The following is a 19,460-nucleotide window of genomic DNA, read 5'->3' as shown; positions in this document are numbered from 1 at the left end:
TCCATCCATCCATCCATCCATCTATCTATCTATCTATCTATCTATCTATCTATCTATCTATCTATCTATTTATCTATTTCTGTGTGTATTTTGCCTGCATGTATATCTGTAATCACATGTGTGCCTGGTGCCCATGGAGGCCAGAAGAGGGAGTCAGGTCCTCCAGAACTGGTGTTACTAGACAGTTGTGAGCTGCCATGTAGGTGCTAGGAATTGAACCCAGGTCCTCTGAAAGAGCAGGACCTCCCCAGCCCAGACACTCTTGGCTGTAAAGTTAGGACCAAACTATTTTTCTTGCTCTTCTAAAGTAGTCAGACGGAAGAATCTGTTGTCTGTCCTGTTTTGAATCTTTTCTGCCTCTAGTTTAAACAGATGAAGAAAAAAGCAACAACTTACCTCCTTTTTGAAAGAGTCACATTGTGACTCTGGGCTCCTGCAGAGAAGACCCAGGGACTTGGGGACTGACTGGGGTTTTAGAGTGAGGGTCAGAAGACAGTTTGTGGAAGGGCCCATGGAGCAAATACTTCAGGTTTCACAGGCTGTATGGACCCTGTTGCAGCTACGTAAGAGAAGATGACCACAGCGCAGACACAAATGAACAGTGGATGTGTTTCAGTAAAACTTTATTAAAAAATAACACGGGGAGCCAAGTTTAGCTGTGGGTCATAGTATGGCACCTCAATCAAGTTGAAAGAAGAGCTGGGTGTTGATCATCATGTATGGATTCTTCCTGAACTGAAAAGACACCCACTGTCTTGTGTTCTATAGAAGGACTGAATTCTGATTATTTCAGTCCCATGAGGGTGGATAACAAGGTTGTGGCTGATTGGTTTTGCTTGCACAGTGATTGTGTAGCTGCTAGCATCCTTGGTTGATGATCCTCTGTGGTCTTCCCCCTCAAGGGCCAGGGGCAAGGTGAAACACTGTCGCATCAACCGGGATGGCCGGCACTTTGTGCTGGGGACCTCTGCCTACTTTGAGAGCCTGGTGGAGCTGGTCAGCTACTACGAGAAGCACGCGCTCTATCGCAAGATGAGACTGCGCTATCCTGTGACCCCTGAGCTCCTGGAGCGATATAATATGGTAGGTTGACTCCCTTGGGATTGGGTTAGTCATTGCGCAGACTAAATTCTATCTATACAATATGCACACATTTATATACGTACTGTGTGTCTGGTAGAGGATGTCCTGAGAATGCCGAATTGGCCACAGCACATAAAACTCTGTCCTCATGCCACTCATAGTCACAAGCCAGTGTCAGGTGCATGCTAAAGAGGAAAGGCTGGGAAGGCACAGGAGTGTAGGAAGAGATGGGGTGCAGTTTTCAAAGGTTCTGAGAAGATCTTACTGAGGAGTGAGCCATGTAGCTATCTGGAGGAGAAAGCACAGCAGGGGTAGAAGTCTTGGGGTGGGAATGCAGGCATGAAATGGGCTCACCTGGAGTAGCACTAAATAAGGTTGGGGGCTGAGAGGCAGGTTCATGTCGGGTCTGGTGGGCCATTGTAAGGTTCTGGCTCTTATCCTGCACGTTGTAGCATCCTGAGTGCAGGAGAGACCTAATATGGTCACGATATCATCTCACTTGTTGGAAGGATCCCTTAATTTCTTGAGAAGAGGTTGACTCTGAGGGCTGGTTGGTGTCAACTCTCAACTTGACACAACCTGGACTCAGTAGCCGGAAAGTCTTAGTGAGAAACTTTCTAGGTCAGGCTGGCCTGTGGGCATGTCTATGGGGGACTGTCTCGATGGTTAATTGATATAGGAGTTCCCAGCCCATGGTGGGCAGCACCATCCCCGACTCAGTGCATCCAGCACAGCGTAAGAAAGGAGGAAGCTGGCTGAGTTCAAGTAAGCAAGGATAGACGTGTTTATTTTCTCTATGCTCTTGTCTGTGGATGAGATGTTTCGAGTCCCTGCCTTGACTTCCCCATGATGACTGTCAACCTAGAACTGCAAGCCAAACATACCCTCTCTTCTCTAAGTTGGTCTGTGTTCAGGGTATTTTATCACAGCAATAGACGTGAATCTAGGACAGAGGACCTAAGACCCTGTGTCCTAACCATGCACCAGGGAGTATGCATAAAGTCTGCTTTGAGAAAATTAAAGCCCTAAAGGAGAAAACACATTGTGCCAGAGTGAGGAGCACACAGACCTTCAGAGCAAGAGGAGGAGATACTACTGTGGACAGGGGCGTGGTCAGGGGAGGCGCTCTAACAGGACGAAAGTGTGATGAAGAAAGGGCTGCAGCTGTGGCTCTGGGTAGAGGGACAGGAAGGCTGGGGGAGGGGCCAGGGCAGGACAGGGGCCTTGGCAGCCGCTGCTGGCAGACATTTGCATACCTCTCCAGGAAAAAGGTATCGTTGGTATGTTTGCCAATTCCTCTGGTGTGAATCTTTCGAGCTGCAGATGTGCTGTCCTTGAACAGGGTATCAGGAAGAGATCCTGGCACCCTGTGGGACATGGAAGGGTGTCTACAAATTCAAGGTTGTTTCCAAATTTGGGGCAACTTCTTTGAATCTTCTTGCCTTCTCTACCTCTGAGCCACAGAAAATTCCATGAGGTTCCAACACTTCTTTCCAAAGAACAGGATGCCCTGAGGAAGCCTGGCTGTGGACATGGACCATTCCGGGAGCATAGGATGCCACACTTCCTGTTTGGGTGATCCTGGGAACTGAACCCAGGGCCTTGCACATGCCAGGCAAGGGCTTCTTCCACTGAGCCACATTCCCTAAGCCCTTTCCATTTACTTTTCTTTGCTCTTTTTTTTTTTTTTGTCTTTCAGGAAAGAGACATCAACTCTCTCTATGACGTCAGCAGGATGTATGTGGACCCAAGTGAAATCAACCCTTCCATGGTAGAGCACCAGTCTTACCCATTAGACTGAGAGGGAGTCCCTCCCCCACCTCTGGTATCCATAGCAGTCATAACAGGGAGTATTCTCGGACATCTGACTGTAACTAAAATTTCTTTTGAGACATGGTGATGGGTAGCATGCCATGTAGTTTCATGGAGGTTAATAGAATTTCATCCAAATGCAACTATGCTTTGCTAGGATCCCGAGTTTCTGTGAACCACCTTTGGGCTGAGCAGCTTCTAATTAAAAATCTTCCAATTTTTTTTTCCTTCTTGCTGACTGAGCCTGAGGTGTTTATGAATTATGTCTGGTTCGCTGACCTCCTTGCAAGGCAAATGCTATCTTGGATTCTCACCCTGCTCTGTCTCATACATTCATGTATGTAAAGGTGGATTTTGCTTTTTGCTCCCAGCTCCTCCTTGCTTTGGTTCTGTCTCAAATTTAGTGGTGGGGGGGGGAGAACTATAGAGAATTTTCTGTATGGTACACGATTAGGGTGCAGCTCTCACTGGTGGGCTCTGCTGAGATCCAAGACCGAGTTCCTTTCCTTTTTTAAAAAGAAGTTTCTAATCCCTGGTGAATGCGACCCTACAGTGAGGAAGGAAGGCTTCAGAAGCGGTGTGCAGAGGGTAGCTAGCAGCCACAACTTTTCAGAGGGGAGGCTGTACTGTGATGAGACACTCACTGCTTGTCCAGCTGTGTAGGTTTTGGACATTTCTCCAGTGCCCCTGGAGGAATGTTAAGCTGGCCTCCATCTTCCTGGAAGGATAACATGCAAGGTAGCACCTAAGGTGTGTTGAAGGCAAGTGTCCAGTATGGTTCTAAGTACTTAGCCTTGGTTAGATCACAGTTCCTCATGCCAACTCCATAAAGCAGGTACCACTTGGGTACCCATTTTACAGGTGAGGGAATTGAGGCTATTCAGTTATTACTGAGTTGACTGCAGGCAGCTGGATCAGAAGCCTGCTCTCTTGGCCATGTGGATATGCCTGGTTCCTACATGGCCACATGTTGGCTAGCTTGTTTCTCTGTAGTCCGAGAAGCAGCCTCTCTCTAATACCATTCAGTAGTGCCTCCCTGTCACCAAGAGCCTGGCTCTGGCCCTCACACCCCGAGTGCCCAGGGCAGGAGGGCAGGAGTAGTCTGGCCAGTGTCCAGCTGGAGCTCTCCATGGCAGAGCTTTCAGAAGCTGCATTACCCTTTATGGAATCTGGCAGAGGATGGCGACACCTTGAAGTCTTGACCTGGTTCTGGGTCCAGCTGCTCGTCAGTTGGTTGGCCATCAACAGGTTCTTCATCTCTCTGTGCCCAGCTCTCTCATCTGTAAAAAGGGCATGGCAGCAGCACCTCCCCGTTGGGGGTGGTTGTGATAGTTAATGGAGCCACTGTAGGGTAACACTTTCAGGACAGCTCTCCATGATGGTCGATGCCTAAGAAATGCGGGGTGGGGTGGGATGGGGGTAGCCACTTTTTTTTAACCATCACATGAATTATTTCATTGAATTTTCTCAGGAAGCCTGTGAAATATCTAAAACTTTGATACCATTTCAGATGGGGCAGTGGAGGGTTAGCAGGTTCAAGGTTACACGGACAGGAACGGGCAGAGCAGTGGTTGCAGCTCCCATGTCCGATCGGTATCTGGTTTCCCAGAAGCAGTTTTCCCTGAGTCTCCTTTAGCGGGGAGGAGAGGGAAGCTGGGGCTCTACACAGACTTGGTAATTTTAGAGCTCTCCCCATTCCGTGTTTGCTGTTGTCAGGTAGCAGGCATCAAGAAAAGCCCTTGCAATTTCAACCCACATAAATTCTATCTTTCTTGCTGCTGCTGCTCCCAGCTCTTGTAGTTTCGTTTGGGGAGGGGTGGGGGACCTTGAGACCGAGTCTCTCTCACTGTGTAGTTCAGGCAGATCTTGAACTTGTGAGCCTCCTGCCTCGGCCTCCCAAGTACTGGAGCTCTGGATAGGTACCACTACATGCAGCATCTCAGCTGTCCTTGAAAGCTGCCAGTGCTGTGTAGATGGCTAGTTAGGGAACCATTGGTCTAAGTAGAAATAGTGACCAGGTCCCCAGCATGTCTAAGAAATAGTGTCTGAACTTCTAGGAGAGTCATTGAGTAAAGTAGCTCTTTGGGGACTTCTGAGGTGGTGGCTGTGGCTTAATCTAAGAGGTTGTGTTGAGAAATTAGGAATGTTGCGCCTTGTTTCTCCTTGACAGTCTATCCCACTTCCTGATAGACTTCGTAGCCATTTTTTTGTTCCTATGCAATACCAACTCTGGCCAGCAGGTGGCTCTGTAACCTTGGCCGCCAACATCTCTGGCTTCCTAATGAGAATTTAACAGTACAGGTCCCGCTTCCGGCATCTACTCCTGTCACCCAGCTGCTCTTTTTCTTCCTGTTTTCCCCACAGCCTCAGAGGACTGTGAAAGCGCTCTATGACTACAAAGCCAAGCGCAGCGATGAGTTGACCTTCTGCCGTGGTGCCCTTATCCACAACGTCTCCAAGGAGCCTGGGGGATGGTAAGTCTGAGGTGGTGTTTCTGTGCCTGGGCCCTTTGGAAAGGTAGATAAAGAGCACTGGCAGTGGCCAGCGCACCATATGCCACAGTCCATATCACCGTAAACTCACTGTACTGTTGCAACGGCAGCTTCTGTTTGTTGAGGTCTTTTTGTATGCCAAGCACTCGGCCAATGGCTACGGTGCCTAATTCAGTCTTCCCGACAGTCAGTGAAGACTGTGATGATCCCACTTTGCAGACATAGCCATCGAGGCTTCCCAAGGGTGTAGTTACTGTGTGGGCTCCAGCGATTACACAGCCTGTATGCGATAAAAAGAAAACTAAGACGTTTATATGTAGATATGTGTGCCGACTTGTCTGTATGTGCACCACGCGTGTGCAGGTGCTCGAATAATCCAGCACAAGGCATCAAACCCCCTGCAAATGGAGTTACAGATGGTTCTGAGCACCGCGTGGGTGCTGGGGACTGAACCTGGGTCCTCTGCAAGAGCAGCCAGTGCTGTTAACCACAGAGCCATCTCTCCAGCCTCTCAAACTCACTTTAAAATCAGGAGACCATGTGGTTGGACTTTCTTATCAGACTTTCTTTGGACCACCAGCCCCCAAAGAATGAGACTTATGAAAGCTTGGCCTTTAGCTTAGGCTTGTTCACAGCTGGCTCTTGTAACTTAAATTAACCCGTTTCTCTTCATCTACTTTCTGCCACGTGGCTCGTCCCCTCTCCTCCACACTGTATGTCCTGCTTCCTTAGTGTCCTGCCGGTGTCTCCCGAGTGCCTGGATTCATCCCCCTGAGTTGCTCTCTCTCTGCTCAGAAGTTCCGCCTAGTCTCTCCTGCCTAGCTGTTGTCCATTCAGCTCTTTATTAAACCAATCAGGTGCCTTAGGCAGGTGAAGCGAAACACAGACACATCTTCACACAGTGTAAACAAATATCCTGCAACAAGACCCTCTTGATTCCAAACCAGTTCTTACCTGGCTCCACAACATCAAAGGTGTGACAGCAGGCAAGGAGCTGCCTCCCTCAGCCTCTCTGCTGATGCCTCTGTCCCCACAGAGCCAGCTTGCCCACAGTGCTGCTCTGGACCTCCTCTCCACATGCAGGAGCTTGACAGCACCACAGACTCTCCCCTCTGAGTGGAACAGCCAGAGATCAGTCTCTCAGCTGTAGGTGGTCCTTCCCCAGTCTTTTGTCCCTGGATATAGGGAATCCCCAGGCACAGTTGGTGTCTAGGGAGGGAGTGTGGGTAAACCCAGGTGAGAACTCCCAAATCATCACACTGTTTTTCAGTGTGTGGGAGGCTCTGTCATGTCACATGCCTTCCCACAGCTCTGAGGTGAACTTTCCTAAAATTCCAAGGCTTTTGTCTGGGATAAATTAAGAGACAGGGTAAAGTCGTCTGGCAAGAGACTGTGGCTAAGAGACATTTTTTGAGCCGTGTGGATATTAAAAATTATATGGGAATAACAGTTACAAAGTTCTGGGTCCTAGAATCCAGGCAGCCCGAGTCTAAGATGGTCCGCAGACAGGAAGGTGATGAGGAGGGTGTGGAAAGGACTGGCACTTGGCAGCCACTGCGGATGATGCCACGTAGCCTTACTCTGCTTCTTCAGGCCGGAGAAGTAAACGAAGTGCTTCCTGCTACTGCGGTGTGAGGACCTGGTTCCCACGAGGAAGATCTCAGGCAATGGGGAGGCAGATGCATGGTTCCGTGTTAGGTGTGTCTGCTCAGACAGTGGCGGGCACAGGTACCAGAGAAGCACAGACACATGCAGTCGCGAAGGCTCCCTAGAGGAGAAGACACTGTCAAGTGCTAGGCAGTTAGTAGGCTTGGGTATCAGGTTAGTAGCCTGCTTGTCGGGCCCGGGAGCTGGGCAGTGTGGTAAGGGTAGCTGGACCCTCTGGAGTAAATGCCAGGTTTGGGTCCTAGAGAGTCCCTGGGCTCAGACCCAGCTGGGCTGTGGTGGAGGCTGGAACTTGAATGGAAAGCTGTTGTGTGGTGTGGCCAGAGGCACTTTTGAATTGAGCCTTCTGGCTGCAGAGAGCGGCCAGCGGGTAGCCTGATTGAAAGAAGGAGGCCCTGCTATCAGGAGTGGACTTGGGGGAGAGTGTGGAGGTGCCAAGTGTGGTAGGGTCGCAGCACATCCACAGATGGATTACATCTTGTGCTACTGGCACTGTCAGGAGGGTGTGGGTGTGCCGTTTTAGCTGAGTGATACTAAGAACACTATTTGTCTTGTGGTGCTGGGCATGGGACCCAGGGCCAGTGCCCTATTGCTGAGCACCATCCCCAGCCTCTCATTGGCAGATTCTAGGCAAGTGTGTATCTAATACTGAACTGCAGGCTGAGCCCAAGAGTGAATGCTGTCCTACCACTGCTGTGTGCTGGATGCTGTTCAAAGCATTTGGCATGCAGTGACCTAGACAGTCGTAATAAAATCTGTGGCTGCTCCAGCATTACTCCATTTTACAGATGAGGAGCCTGCAGTACAGAACACTGGTGTGGTCCCTGAAGGAGCTGGGATTTCTTTTTTAAAAGTCTTTATTCTTATTACTTTTTAAATATGAGTAAATATATGTGTCACTGTGTGAGTATGTGCCTGAGAGTGCAGTGCCCATAGAGGCCAGAAGAGGGCAGAAGATCCTCTGGAGCTAGAGTTACAGTTACCTGGTATGGATACTGAGCCATCTTTCCAATCCTAAGCAGTGAGGATTTCATTGCAGGCCATTTGGTCCCAGACCTTCCTCACAGCCTTCTCACAAGTTGGGTGGGTGCTCTCTGAGAAGGCCTTGGCCCCTGTTAAAGCTCTGAAAGCTTTGACTTTTCATAGTTGCCAATACCAAAGTCCAGTCAGGAGTTCTCAGTCGTCTGACCGTAAGTGTTTTTAAAAGGCATAGACTTTGAATTGCTGTTATCACAGAGGGTGACAGCCCCCTCTGGTCACTTGGCCACTCAAAGGTGAGCCGGCTAAGCCCTTGGTGCCCATGCTTCTCCACAGGTGGAAAGGGGACTATGGGACTCGGATCCAGCAGTACTTCCCGTCCAACTACGTTGAGGATATCTCAGCAGGTGATGCTGAGGAGATGGAGAAGCAGGTGCGTCCCCATCATCTGTTGCTGAGGCTTTTGGAGGAGTCCCTTGAGCCATCTTGGGGTGCGGGGGGTGGGGGGCTGACTTTTCACATGTGTGTGTTGGGGTCTCCGCAGAGCTTGGCAGCGGAGCAGGCAGAGTGATGCAGAAATTGGGACTGGCCCCGAGTTGTTGTGGATGAAAGTCTCGTGTTTTAATCAGGCAGTCCTGGGCTGAAAAGCACAGGAGAATTCCCGCTGGAGTGCCAGTGGCCAGACGGGGAATTTGTCCTCTGCTCAAAGCAATGTGCAAATGAAACACGTTCAGTTTAGGGAACCAGACACGCAGAACGTGCCTGGTGTGAGGAATGAACAGTGCCTTGCATGACGGTGAGACAGGGCCTTCTGGTGACTTTGTAAGCCGGGCTTCAGTACCTAGCCACCTTTTATCAGAATGCTCTCAGTAGAAGAAGTGGCCGTTGACTTCATCAGCCTGCCCCTGTATGTATTATGGACACACATCCCTTTAGAGCCCATGCTGTCTATTTCCTAAGGGTGGCAAGGCAATCGGGAAGGGCTTCCTGGAGGAAGTGACATTTGAGCCTTTAAAGTGAAGCTGGGGTTCATGAGCAAGAGATGTGCATAGGGAGGCGCAGCCTAAACCAGAATGTGTTGTTGGGAAGACAGTTGTATCCAGGATGCTTGGGCTGGGACAGGGACAGGACCCCTCACTGCCTCTGTATGTCATCACAAGCCTGGTGGAGAAGGCTAGGACAGGCCAACGGTGGCAGCAGCCTTCCCATCTTAGCTGGACCCCGGGATGCTTCAAGTGTGCAACAGGGAGTCAGGCTGAGAAGGACGGCCAGGGCTTGGAAAGCCTGGGAAACCAGATGGGAGACCACAGCTGTTGTTTTTCCGTAGGACATGGGGAGCCACAGAAGGCTCTTGAGCTGGAGGAGGAGCAGGCCAAATGGGCTCATTTCAAATGTGTGTCAGATAAGGGCTCTGCGATGGGGCTTGAGATTTGTTCTAGAATTCACAAGGTGTGTTTTTGTGGATTGGAAAATGCGACACAGAGACTGTGGGCGCCTACGCACGGCTGGGTCCCCATCGTCTCTGTGCGTTGTCGGTATTAGCGCCCTCCCTGTGGATGCTGTAATGAATATGCGTTTTAAGCAACCCCACAGGTAGTGGTGGTGCTAAATGGCATATTCTAGAAACTGGTTGTCGTTTTATTATGCTGTTTATGACTACTGAGAATTGGGTCTTGTTTCTTCACAGATTATTGAAGATAATCCCCTTGGGTCTCTCTGCAGAGGCATATTGGACCTTAATACCTACAATGTTGGTATGTACACTTGTTTTCTTAGCCTGATTCCAGTCCAGATCCATCTACCCCACCCCGCCAAGCCTGACTTCAGGACTAGCCCAAGCAAGGGGGGTGGCTGGCACTCGTCCTGTGCCTCCAGACTTAGGAGACATGCTGGGTAAAGCCAAATGCATGGGACCAGTGGGTCCCTGATGGTGAGGGCTGCCGCTGCCCTCTGCTAACACAGGACTGTCTGGCCCCTAAAAGCACCGGTGACTTAGTGAGCTATTGTCATTGTGTCAACATCTGCCGTGTCCCCGTGCTCTTCGGAGAGCTGAGCTGTTTGTTGGTCAGGCTGTGGTGGAGCACGGGGTTGGGAGCCTTGGTCTTTGAGCTCCGAAGGCTGAGTGCCTATCTCTTCTCTGCAAGAAACCTGTTCTGCCTTCGGCAAGTGTGCCACCAGGGATGTGACAGTGTGGCCTGTGTGGAGATAAGCCGTGATCTGCATGCGGCAGCTCCCTGTGTTCAGGGCCCGCTCACATTTAAGTGAGTGCATTGCGGCTTCCATGGTTGCAGCGTCCTATTCACAGCTGCAAGTAGGCAAGGGAGATGGGCCAGGCATAAACCCAAGCCCCCTTCTTGCCTGAGCTCCGAGTCCCCGCAGTCCACTGATTCTTGACCTGTGTCTCCTCTTTCCCGGGGAGCCCCGAGCATGGTCCCCTCAGATTCCCATGATAGCAATCCCAGGATGCTTCTCCTTGTATGGCCAGTACTTTCTTTCCGCCTTTGTTTTCTTCTCCCTTTTCCCATCCTGTGACTCTGGTAGGGAAGGTGGAGGGTTTTGCTGCAGATAGGAAACTGGGTAAGTCCCCAGATGTGCAAGGACTGGTGGACCTTCTTCCCACCTTCATAGCTGGTGCCCCGTGTTGCCCCCTTCCCTGTATTGCTGTTAGAAGACATGAGGGTGTCACTCAGAGTAGGGACTTGTCATCATGCTGCATCTACCTCTCAGCTCTGCCAGGGTGACTTTCCAAATGTTGCTCTCTTTGTGCCTCAGTTTCTCGAGCTCTCTGTAAGATGAGTGTAATGGGTCTAATGTCGCCATGTCCCCATGAGGTTTGCTAAAGGCTAAAAAACACACAGTCTAGTCATCTGCCGGGGACATCACCTCAGAGATCAGAAAGTGCAGCCACCAGTACTGGGCAGATCAGGGTAACCTTAATGTCCCTCTCTAAAATTACCTTCTTGTCAACTGCCAGCCACCTCGGTGTGTACTAGCTAGTGGCCACATCGTTCTCGACCTTCCTCCCTCCTCACATGGCCTAGTCCTCCGTCTGGGTCTTTGTCACTCCTCCTCCTCTCGTTTTTCTTCTAGGACATTGTTCCTTGGATTTAGGGTTTATTCTAGGTCCAACATATCTTACCTTGAGATAGTTGGTACATTGACGAACATTTCATTTCTGAATAAGTTTACGTTGACAGGAACAGAGGCCTGATGTAGATTTTTGGAGGACACAACTCAGCCCAATGCTCACCTTTACCAATAACTTGTACAAAAGGTTCAGACACTACCTGCTGGAAGGCAGGGGTTCCCATCAGCATGGACTGTGACGGTAGCCATGGCCATTTCCGGTGCGGTCACTCGAGAAAAGGACGGTGTGAGATGTGATCTCTGTGGTCACCGATTGGGCCCATCAGGACTTTCCTTATCCTCTGTCTACAGTGAAGGCCCCCCAGGGGAAGAACCAGAAAGCGTTCGTCTTCATCCTGGAGCCGAAGAAGCAGGGGGACCCTCCCGTGGAGTTTGCGACCGACCGCGTTGAGGAACTGTTCGAGTGGTTTCAGAGTATCCGGGAGATCACTTGGAAGATAGACACCAAGGTGAGTCTGAGCACACGGGGGCCAGGGTGCTGCCCATCCCAGCCTCTGCCGCTCTGCCAAGGCCAGGCACAGGTTCAGAGGCCGTGGTTGTGTTTCGAAGAGACCCGGGATTCTACACTCCCGTGCTGGATTCAGGAGGCACGTTAGCAGCATCATCTCTAATCGGGTGGACAGAGATGACCGAGTTCTAACATGGGGCAGGCAGGGTAAAAGCGGGGACTTCAGGTCAGGCCAGCAGCTTGCAAATCTGGTCTTGACATTGTCTGGTTGTGTAGCTCAGAGTTGGAGGTAATTCTGTCTCTTGGGATGTATGGGCTGACCTAGACAATATCCCTAAAGCGCTCAGCGTAGGAGGCTGGAAGCCAGTGACCTCCCAGATGCTGACATTCTCAGGCAGTGCCTTGGTCAACAAAAGGCTGCTAGAGTCCGGAGCTGTGTGAGAGGGTAGCTCTGTGCAGGAAAAGGAGAAGGTACTCCTTACTGGATGGTGTTGTACAGTGGGTATGTGGAGGGGACTCCTTCCTCCCCCCAGTCCGTGTGCTGGAGCCTGGGCCCTGAGGAGACAGCCCTCTGCACCGAGCTGTGCTGGGTGAGCTGGAGGCAGGGAGGAGGCTGCACGTGTTTCAGAGGTACAGGGGAGAGAAGTGCTGCTCTGTGGGGCCTGCAGGGGTTCGGAGTACTGAGTGCTGCGCACTATAATGTGGCTTGAGGGGAAGGGTACGGCAGGAGGCAGAGGGCATAGTGGGGTGACAGAGGTGCCCGCTTCTGCCACCTGGGTCTCCAGCAACTTCAGATTGGCCTTGAACTTCAGCTTCTCCTGCCTCACCCAACCAAGTGCTGGAATTAAAGCCATGCTCCCCTGCTTGTGGCTCCCCATTTACCGTTTGATTTATTATCGTGTGTGTGAATGCCTGTGTATGTGTGTGTGCAGGTGTGAATGCCTGTGTGTGTGTATGCAGGTGTGAGTGCCTGTGTATGTGTGTGTATATACAGGTATGGACACCTGTGTATGTGTGTGTATACAGGTGTGAATGCCTGTGTGTGTGTATACAGGTGTGAATGTCTATGTATATAGGTGTGAATGCCTGTGTGTGTATATACAGGTATGAACGTCTGTGAATACAGGTGTGAATGCCTGTGTGTATGTATACAGGTGTGAATGTCTGTGTGTGTACAGGTTTGAACACCTGTGTGTGTGTGTGTATACAGGTGTGAATGCCTGTATATGTGTGTTTGCACAGGTGTGAATGCTTGTGTATGTGTGTGTGTTTGTACAGGTGTGAATGCCTGTGTATGTGTGTGTGTGTAGAGGTGTGAATGCTTGTGTATGTGTGTGTGTGTGTGTGTGTGTGTGTATAGGTGTGAATGCCTGTGTATGTGTGTGTGTGTGTATAGGTGTGAATGCCTGTGTATGTGTGTGTGTGTATAGGTGTGAGTGCCTGTGTATGAGTGTGGAAGCCAGAGGAGGGTGTTGGATGTCATCCTCTCTTTCTCCTTCACTTATTCCTTTGAGGCAGGGTTTCTCACTCAGCTTGGAACTTAGTTTTTTTGGGGTCAGGCTGGCGACAGAAAGCCATATCAATCTTCCTGCCTCTTCCCCACAACAGTGTCATGATTGCAGCTGTGAAAAGCTACACCTGGCTTATTATGTGGGCACTAGGATTTGAACTCAGAATGTTATGGTTGCAGAGTGAGCTGTATTAACCTGGGCCATCTCTCCAGCCAATGGCCACATAGTTTGGAAAGCATTGACAGGACTGTTCTAGACTGCAAGTCCTGGATGGGAACAGCATGGTGGAGAATCTTCAGAGGGTAGAGGAAGCGGGGATTGTCTTCAAGACTGGAAAACACCCAACCCTGGGTGCTTAGGGCGTGTGTGGGAGAGCTGGCCAGGTGAGCCAGGAGCACGGCATGGTGCAGATGCCCACTCAGGCTGTATCGGTGCCCATTTCCACAGGAGAACAACATGAAGTACTGGGAAAGGAACCAGTCCATTGCCATCGAGCTCTCTGACTTGGTTGTCTACTGCAAGCCAACCAGCAAAACCAAGGACCATTTGGGTAAGTCCCCCGAGAGCCAGCTGCGGTGAGCCTGATGTGTGCTGTGAGGCCGGTGCTGTGGGACAACGCAGGGAGCATTCACTTTGCTTCCTAATGGATCCAGGCAGAAGCCCTTTTTGTGTCCCCGTAGCCACGACATTGGTAATTCTGAACAAAACAAAATTATAACCTGCTTAGAAAGAAAGGCTGCAGGAAAAGCAGGTCTCTTTTGATTGCCTAAGACCCTCTTTGTAGTGCTGGACACTGCCGAGGGCAGGTGGTACCAGTTAAGGTGTGATTGTCACAGCCTTTAAGTACCTCTGTGTGTGTGTGTGTGTGATCATTACTTCTCTGTTGCTGTGATAAAACACCATGACTGGGGGCAACTTATCATAGAACAAAGAATTTATTTGGGCTTAGGGTTCTAGGTTCTAGAGGGATAAGAAAGAGGGAGATAGGGAGGGAGGGAGGGAGGGAGGGAGGGAGGAAGAGCGAGGGGGAGGGGAGAGCGAGAGCACCAGGAATGGCCTGAGGCTTTGAAACCTCCAACCTGTCCCCCAATGATGTACCTCCTCCAGCAAGGCCACACTTCCTAAACCTCCCCTAACAGCGCCATCTACTGGAGAGTAGGTATTCAAATACATGGGGGACATTCTCATTCAGACCACCAGTGTGTCCCTAGTCCCATTACCAACACTGTGATAAAATGCCCAGTCATGTCACACCCATGGTTAGGAGCAGAGAGAGAATAAGCTAATCCATGCCCAGTACACAGCCAGCTTTCTCTCTGCTCACACAGTCCAGAGCCCCAAGCCAGGGAATGGTGCTGCCCACTTTCAGGTTGGCAGTCAAGACCATCCCCCACAGATGTGCCAACAGGCTGACCTGACCTACACAGTCTCTCGCTGAGACTCTCTGCCCAGGCAATTCCACTTTGCGTCAAGTTGACCGTTAAAACTACCCATTATGGTGGGTGTTTGTGTGCATACAGGTGTAGTTGTGTGTGTGGAGGCCAGAGGTCAATCTTGGCTGTCATTCTTCAGCTGTCCATCTTTTCTCTTCTTTTCTTTCCTTTCCTTTCCTTTTCTTTTCTTTTCTTTTCTTTTCTTTTCTTTTCTTTTCTTTTCTTTTCTTTTCTTTCCTTTCCTTTCCTTTCCTTTTCCTTTTCCTTCCTCCCTCCCTCCCTCCCTCCCTCTCCCTCTCTCTCTCTCTCTTTCTCTCTCTCTCTGAGATAGGCTCTGTCCCCGGGCTTGGAATCAGCAAGCAGGCTAGGCTGGTTGACCAGCAAGCTCTGTGGATCCTCCTTTTGCAAGCCTGGCATACTAGGATTGAAAGGACACACTGCCATGCCTGGCTTTTCTTCATAACTTGTGGGCTCCAACTCAAGACCTGCTTACACAGTTGGCACGTTACTGAATGGGCCATCTTCCTATTCCTTCGGTGTCTTTTCGAGAGAGTCTTGGTTTCCTTTTGTTACCCGGGCCTCTGCCACTGCACTCCGAAATGAGGTTGACCTTCTCCTCTGTCTTAGTCAATGTTCTATTGTTGTGCAGCTACACCATGGCAACGGCAACTCTTATAAAGGAAAGCATTTAATTGGGGCTGGTTTACAGATTCAGAGGTTTAGTCCATTGTCATCATGGCGGGAAGCATGGTAGCACACAGGCAGACGTGGTGCTGGAGAGGTAGCTGAGGGTTCTCTATCTGGATCCACAGGCAACAGGAACATAGAGAATCACTGGGCCAGGCTTGTGCCCTTGAAACCTCAAAGCCACCCCCAGTGACACACTTCCTCCAACAAGGCCACACCTACTCCAGTGAGGCCACACCCCTGAATAGTGCCTCTCTCTGGTGACCAAGCATTCAGATCTATGGGCTTATGGGGACCATGCTTATTCAATCTGCCATATTCTCTCTACAGAAAACCCTGACTTCCGAGAAATCCGCTCCTTCGTGGAGACAAAGGCGGACAGCATCGTCCGGCAGAAGCCCGTTGAACTATTGCGGTACAATCAGAAGGGCCTCACGCGTGTCTACCCGAAGGGACAGAGAGTTGACTCCTCAAACTATGACCCATTCCGCCTGTGGCTGTGTGGCTCCCAGATGGTGGCACTCAATTTCCAGACTGCAGGTAAAGGACTACAGTAGCCAGCCTGTCCTGGCCGGGCAGTGGCCCTGTCATAGCTGGTCAAGTCCGCTGGGTGGCTGGTGGGATGCGGTGTTTCTGAACAAGTGATTGAGCTGGACCATCAAGGCTGCACTTGAAGGCTGGTTAGTGCAAAGCCCCTGAGCTGAGTGGACTCCTGGCTGAGGCAGGCTCTGTGCTCACAGTGACAGGGTGTTATCGTTCTGGTTTAGGAAGGACACACAATAGCTTATTTAACTAGTAAGTGTAGGAGTGGTTCGCAGCCTCAGGCTTGGCTGGATCCAGGAGTTCGGTGGCTGTCTTACCCCTCCTCCTTGTGTGGTGTTTCCTTTCTGAGGGCTTCAGTCACACACTCTCTCTCTAGAAACTTCCATAGTAGGGAAGACCCATGCACACAAATTTTTGGACTTTGCTTTTTGCATCCCGTGGATTCTCTTATAGCTACTTGGATCCCACAGAAGGGAGCTGAAGTTTATTTAACAACTGCCTGCAACCTAGCTCTAGGTGTCTGTAGGTCAGGTCCCGTCCCTGTCTACCACAGACGCCACTGCCTCCTGGGCCCTCCCATGAGCCTTGTTCCCAGGCACAGGTGCACAGCTGTGGGGCAAACATCTCTTACTCGTGCCGCGGTTCCCAAGAAGCTCACATTTTGATTAGCCACCCCAGGGAGGTCCACTGAGCACCTGTATCCTGTGGTACTTGTCCCAGTTCCTCCTCTAGACTGGGTGGAAGCGTGAGCACTGTCCTCTGGTAAAGCTTCACTACTGCAGTTCATGAAGCTCTTTCAATCTTTGCCCATCGGGTGGAAACTGACGTTAAATCGTAGTTACAGTTTCTGGGCAAGGCGTTGTTCTTTGAGTAACATTAACCATTTCCCCCTCACCCACTCAAAGGATGTTTGCATTGGTTTTCCTGAAAAGTGGTCGGTCCTCTTATCTAATGTATCCCACACAGCTGGCTTTTTATTCATGCCTCAGAACATCTGCCTGGTATTTGAACTGAGATGATCCACTCTTAAGTTTATTATTGTGTGTGTATGTGTGGGCGTGTATGCCACGGCACACATGTGAAGGTCGGGGACCACCTTTGCGGAGTCTCTCTTTCCGTCTTTGTGGGTTCTGGGGACCACACTCAGGTCACCAGGCTAGCACGGCCAGTGCCTTTATCTGCTTGCTGAGCCACCTTACCCTTGAACTCTAATGATTTACCTGGCAGTGTTTTCTAAGCGCTGGGGGTGGAACTTTGGGCTTGCATGTGCCAAGCAAGCATTCTACCCCGACCCACTCCCCTTTTCAGTAGATTCTAATTTATTAAGGTTTACAAGATTGTTTCCTGATGTGGGATTGTTTTTAAATGCTCTCCGTATTTCCTTGGAGTCGGTTTTTTTTTTTTTTTTTTTTTTTTTTTTTTTTGAACAGTTGAAATCATCCTAGGAAGGTCATGTAACCGGCGCCCATGAGCGCCTGGAAGCTAGTGTTGCCTGGATGCCCCATAGCAGCCCTGTGCTCTCCTTTCAGACAAGTACATGCAGATGAACCATGCGCTATTTTCACTCAATGGGCGGACGGGCTATGTCCTGCAGCCTGAGAGCATGCGCTCTGAGAAGTATGACCCGATGCCACCAGAGTCCCAGAGGAAGATCGTGATGACACTCACTGTCAAGGTAGAGTGGCAGGTGGGCGGGTCTCCTGGGACACTGGTGACACTCTTGACTCTGTTAAGCCATTTAACAGCACTTCAGGCTTATATGGTTCACCCGGGGTCATTCTGGGCTGACCCTCTTTAAACCTTTCCTGTCACTTGCCCTTGTCTGGGTGTGAGGTGTGCATTTGGGGTTCCTGTGAGGTCAGCCTCTGGCCAAGAGGAGAGTTCTTCTCCCTTTTGCCTTAGAGGGGTCAGAGCTTTCTTTTTTTTTTTCTTTTTTTTTTTTTTTTTTTTTTTTGGTTTTTCGAGACAGGGTTTCTCTGTGTAGCTTTGCGCCTTTCCTGGGACTCACTTGGTAGTCCAGGCTGGCCTCGAACTCACAGAGATCCGCCTGGCTCTGCCTCCCGAGTGCTGGGATTAAAGGCGTGCGCCACCATCGCCCGGCCTAGTCAGAGCTTTCTTAAGTTAATCTAGTCCTTAGTATTTGGGGAAGATATGAGAGAGAGTTCGGAAGATCCCAGAAGTTTAGATGAGATGGGCTGGGGATGTAGCTTCATTTTTTTTGGAGTGCTTGTCCAGTATGCATGAAGCTCTGGGAGCACCAGGGAGACAGAGACAGGATTGTCATGAGGGTGAGTGAAGCTAGCCTTGTCTACAGAGCAAGCTTGAAGCCTGCTTAGGATACATTTTTCATTTTAGAAATGTTCAAAAGTGAAGGCTTTGTAAGGACCCTTAAATAAGGGTCAGTTATAAACGGGCCACCCCACTGTCCTTGTCTGGGAAATACAGTGTCAAGATCCCGTTGTACCTGTGCTCAAGTGAGACTCTCCTGCTTGACCTCAGCTCTGGTCAAGACCGCTCCCTATCATCAAACAGTAATGGTGGGTCGGTCAGCATCCGAGCCTCTGAGTGCTGTGGTGACTTGTCCACTGAATAAGGGTGGCTTTGAACTTGTGCAGTCTGGTTCTAGAATTACAATCCTTGCCTTCCATGTCCTAGGTTCTTGGCGCACGCCACCTCCCCAAACTTGGGCGGAGTATTGCGTGTCCCTTCGTAGAGGTGGAAATCTGCGGGGCTGAGTATGACAGCAACAAGTTCAAGACCACGGTTGTGAGTAAGTAGTTGGCTCTTTCTGCTTGTGTGGGTGTGCTCAGGTGCTTGCGGAGGTCAGAGGTCAACATCAGATGTCTTCCTCCATCATTCTCCGTCTTAGTTTTTGAGACAGGATCTCTCTAAGAACGTGGAGCTCATCAGTTCAGGTACACTGGCTGGCCAGTGGGCTCCAGGGGTCTGCCTGTGTCTCCCCCAGTACTGGCTTACAGACATGTGCTTGGCTTGGACATGGATGCTGTGACCCTGCTTAAAGCAGGCGGCGTCTCCCCAGCCCGCTGGTCCTTCCGTTTGAAGGTTAAGGGAGCAGACTCCCAAGTGGGTTACCGTTCCTCGGTGACTTTGTGATGTACTTTTGCTGTTGTGCATTTCCCTCCCCCACCATTCAACCTCTAGTCGAGGAAGCAGAGCCACCTGCCTAACTGCTAGATGCACCCAGGGGACAACTCAGGTGCACACCAATTAAGCTGGCCTTTTTATAGGGCGGCAGGTTTGCTGTGTATCTTGCCTTATAAGGCTGGTCATCTATGAGAACGCCCAACACACTTCAGAGACCCCCTACCTCACTTTCCTCCTCAGGCTCACAGGGGCTCTGCTCACCTCTTTCCTTGGTACCCCCCATGCCGAGTTCTGCTCTACACCCTGGCCCTCTTCCCTTCTCCTATCCCATGAGATGAGATGGGTAAGGCGGCAGCATGTTCCTCTGCTCACACAAGGCTGGCCTGCAGCAGGATCGCTTGCTGGAAAAGAAATAACAAAAGATGACCCTGCAGGGCTTCTTAGACCTGGGTGTGGATGCAAATTCATTTACTAGACTGAAGGGCTTGAAGCTGAGGTTGCCGAGGCTGGCTCACCCTGAGGAGGCAGGGCACGTGAATCGGTAACAAGTTTTGGT

General features: G+C 50.5%; 1 protein-coding gene across 1 annotated transcript in view; it reads left to right on the top strand.

The window, feature by feature from the left end:
- Plcg2 (phospholipase C gamma 2) overlaps nt 1-19,460 on the top strand; it is a 141,264-nt gene that overhangs the window by 102,964 nt on the left and 18,840 nt on the right. The window contains exons 20-29 of the mRNA XM_059262537.1: nt 903-1,083; nt 2,783-2,854; nt 5,260-5,369; nt 8,367-8,463; nt 9,718-9,784; nt 11,469-11,626; nt 13,584-13,686; nt 15,587-15,796; nt 17,329-17,474; nt 18,455-18,569. Coding sequence (XP_059118520.1) covers nt 903-1,083; nt 2,783-2,854; nt 5,260-5,369; nt 8,367-8,463; nt 9,718-9,784; nt 11,469-11,626; nt 13,584-13,686; nt 15,587-15,796; nt 17,329-17,474; nt 18,455-18,569 — 1,259 coding nt within the window. The remainder of the gene's footprint in view (nt 1-902; nt 1,084-2,782; nt 2,855-5,259; nt 5,370-8,366; nt 8,464-9,717; nt 9,785-11,468; nt 11,627-13,583; nt 13,687-15,586; nt 15,797-17,328; nt 17,475-18,454; nt 18,570-19,460) is intronic.

The sequence above is a fragment of the Peromyscus eremicus genome, chromosome 5 (assembly GCF_949786415.1).
Source record: "Peromyscus eremicus chromosome 5, PerEre_H2_v1, whole genome shotgun sequence".
Lineage (NCBI taxonomy): Eukaryota > Metazoa > Chordata > Mammalia > Rodentia > Cricetidae > Peromyscus > Peromyscus eremicus.
The sequence above is the reverse complement of the archived record's forward strand: the minus strand, read 5'-3'. Positions and strand labels throughout refer to the sequence as shown.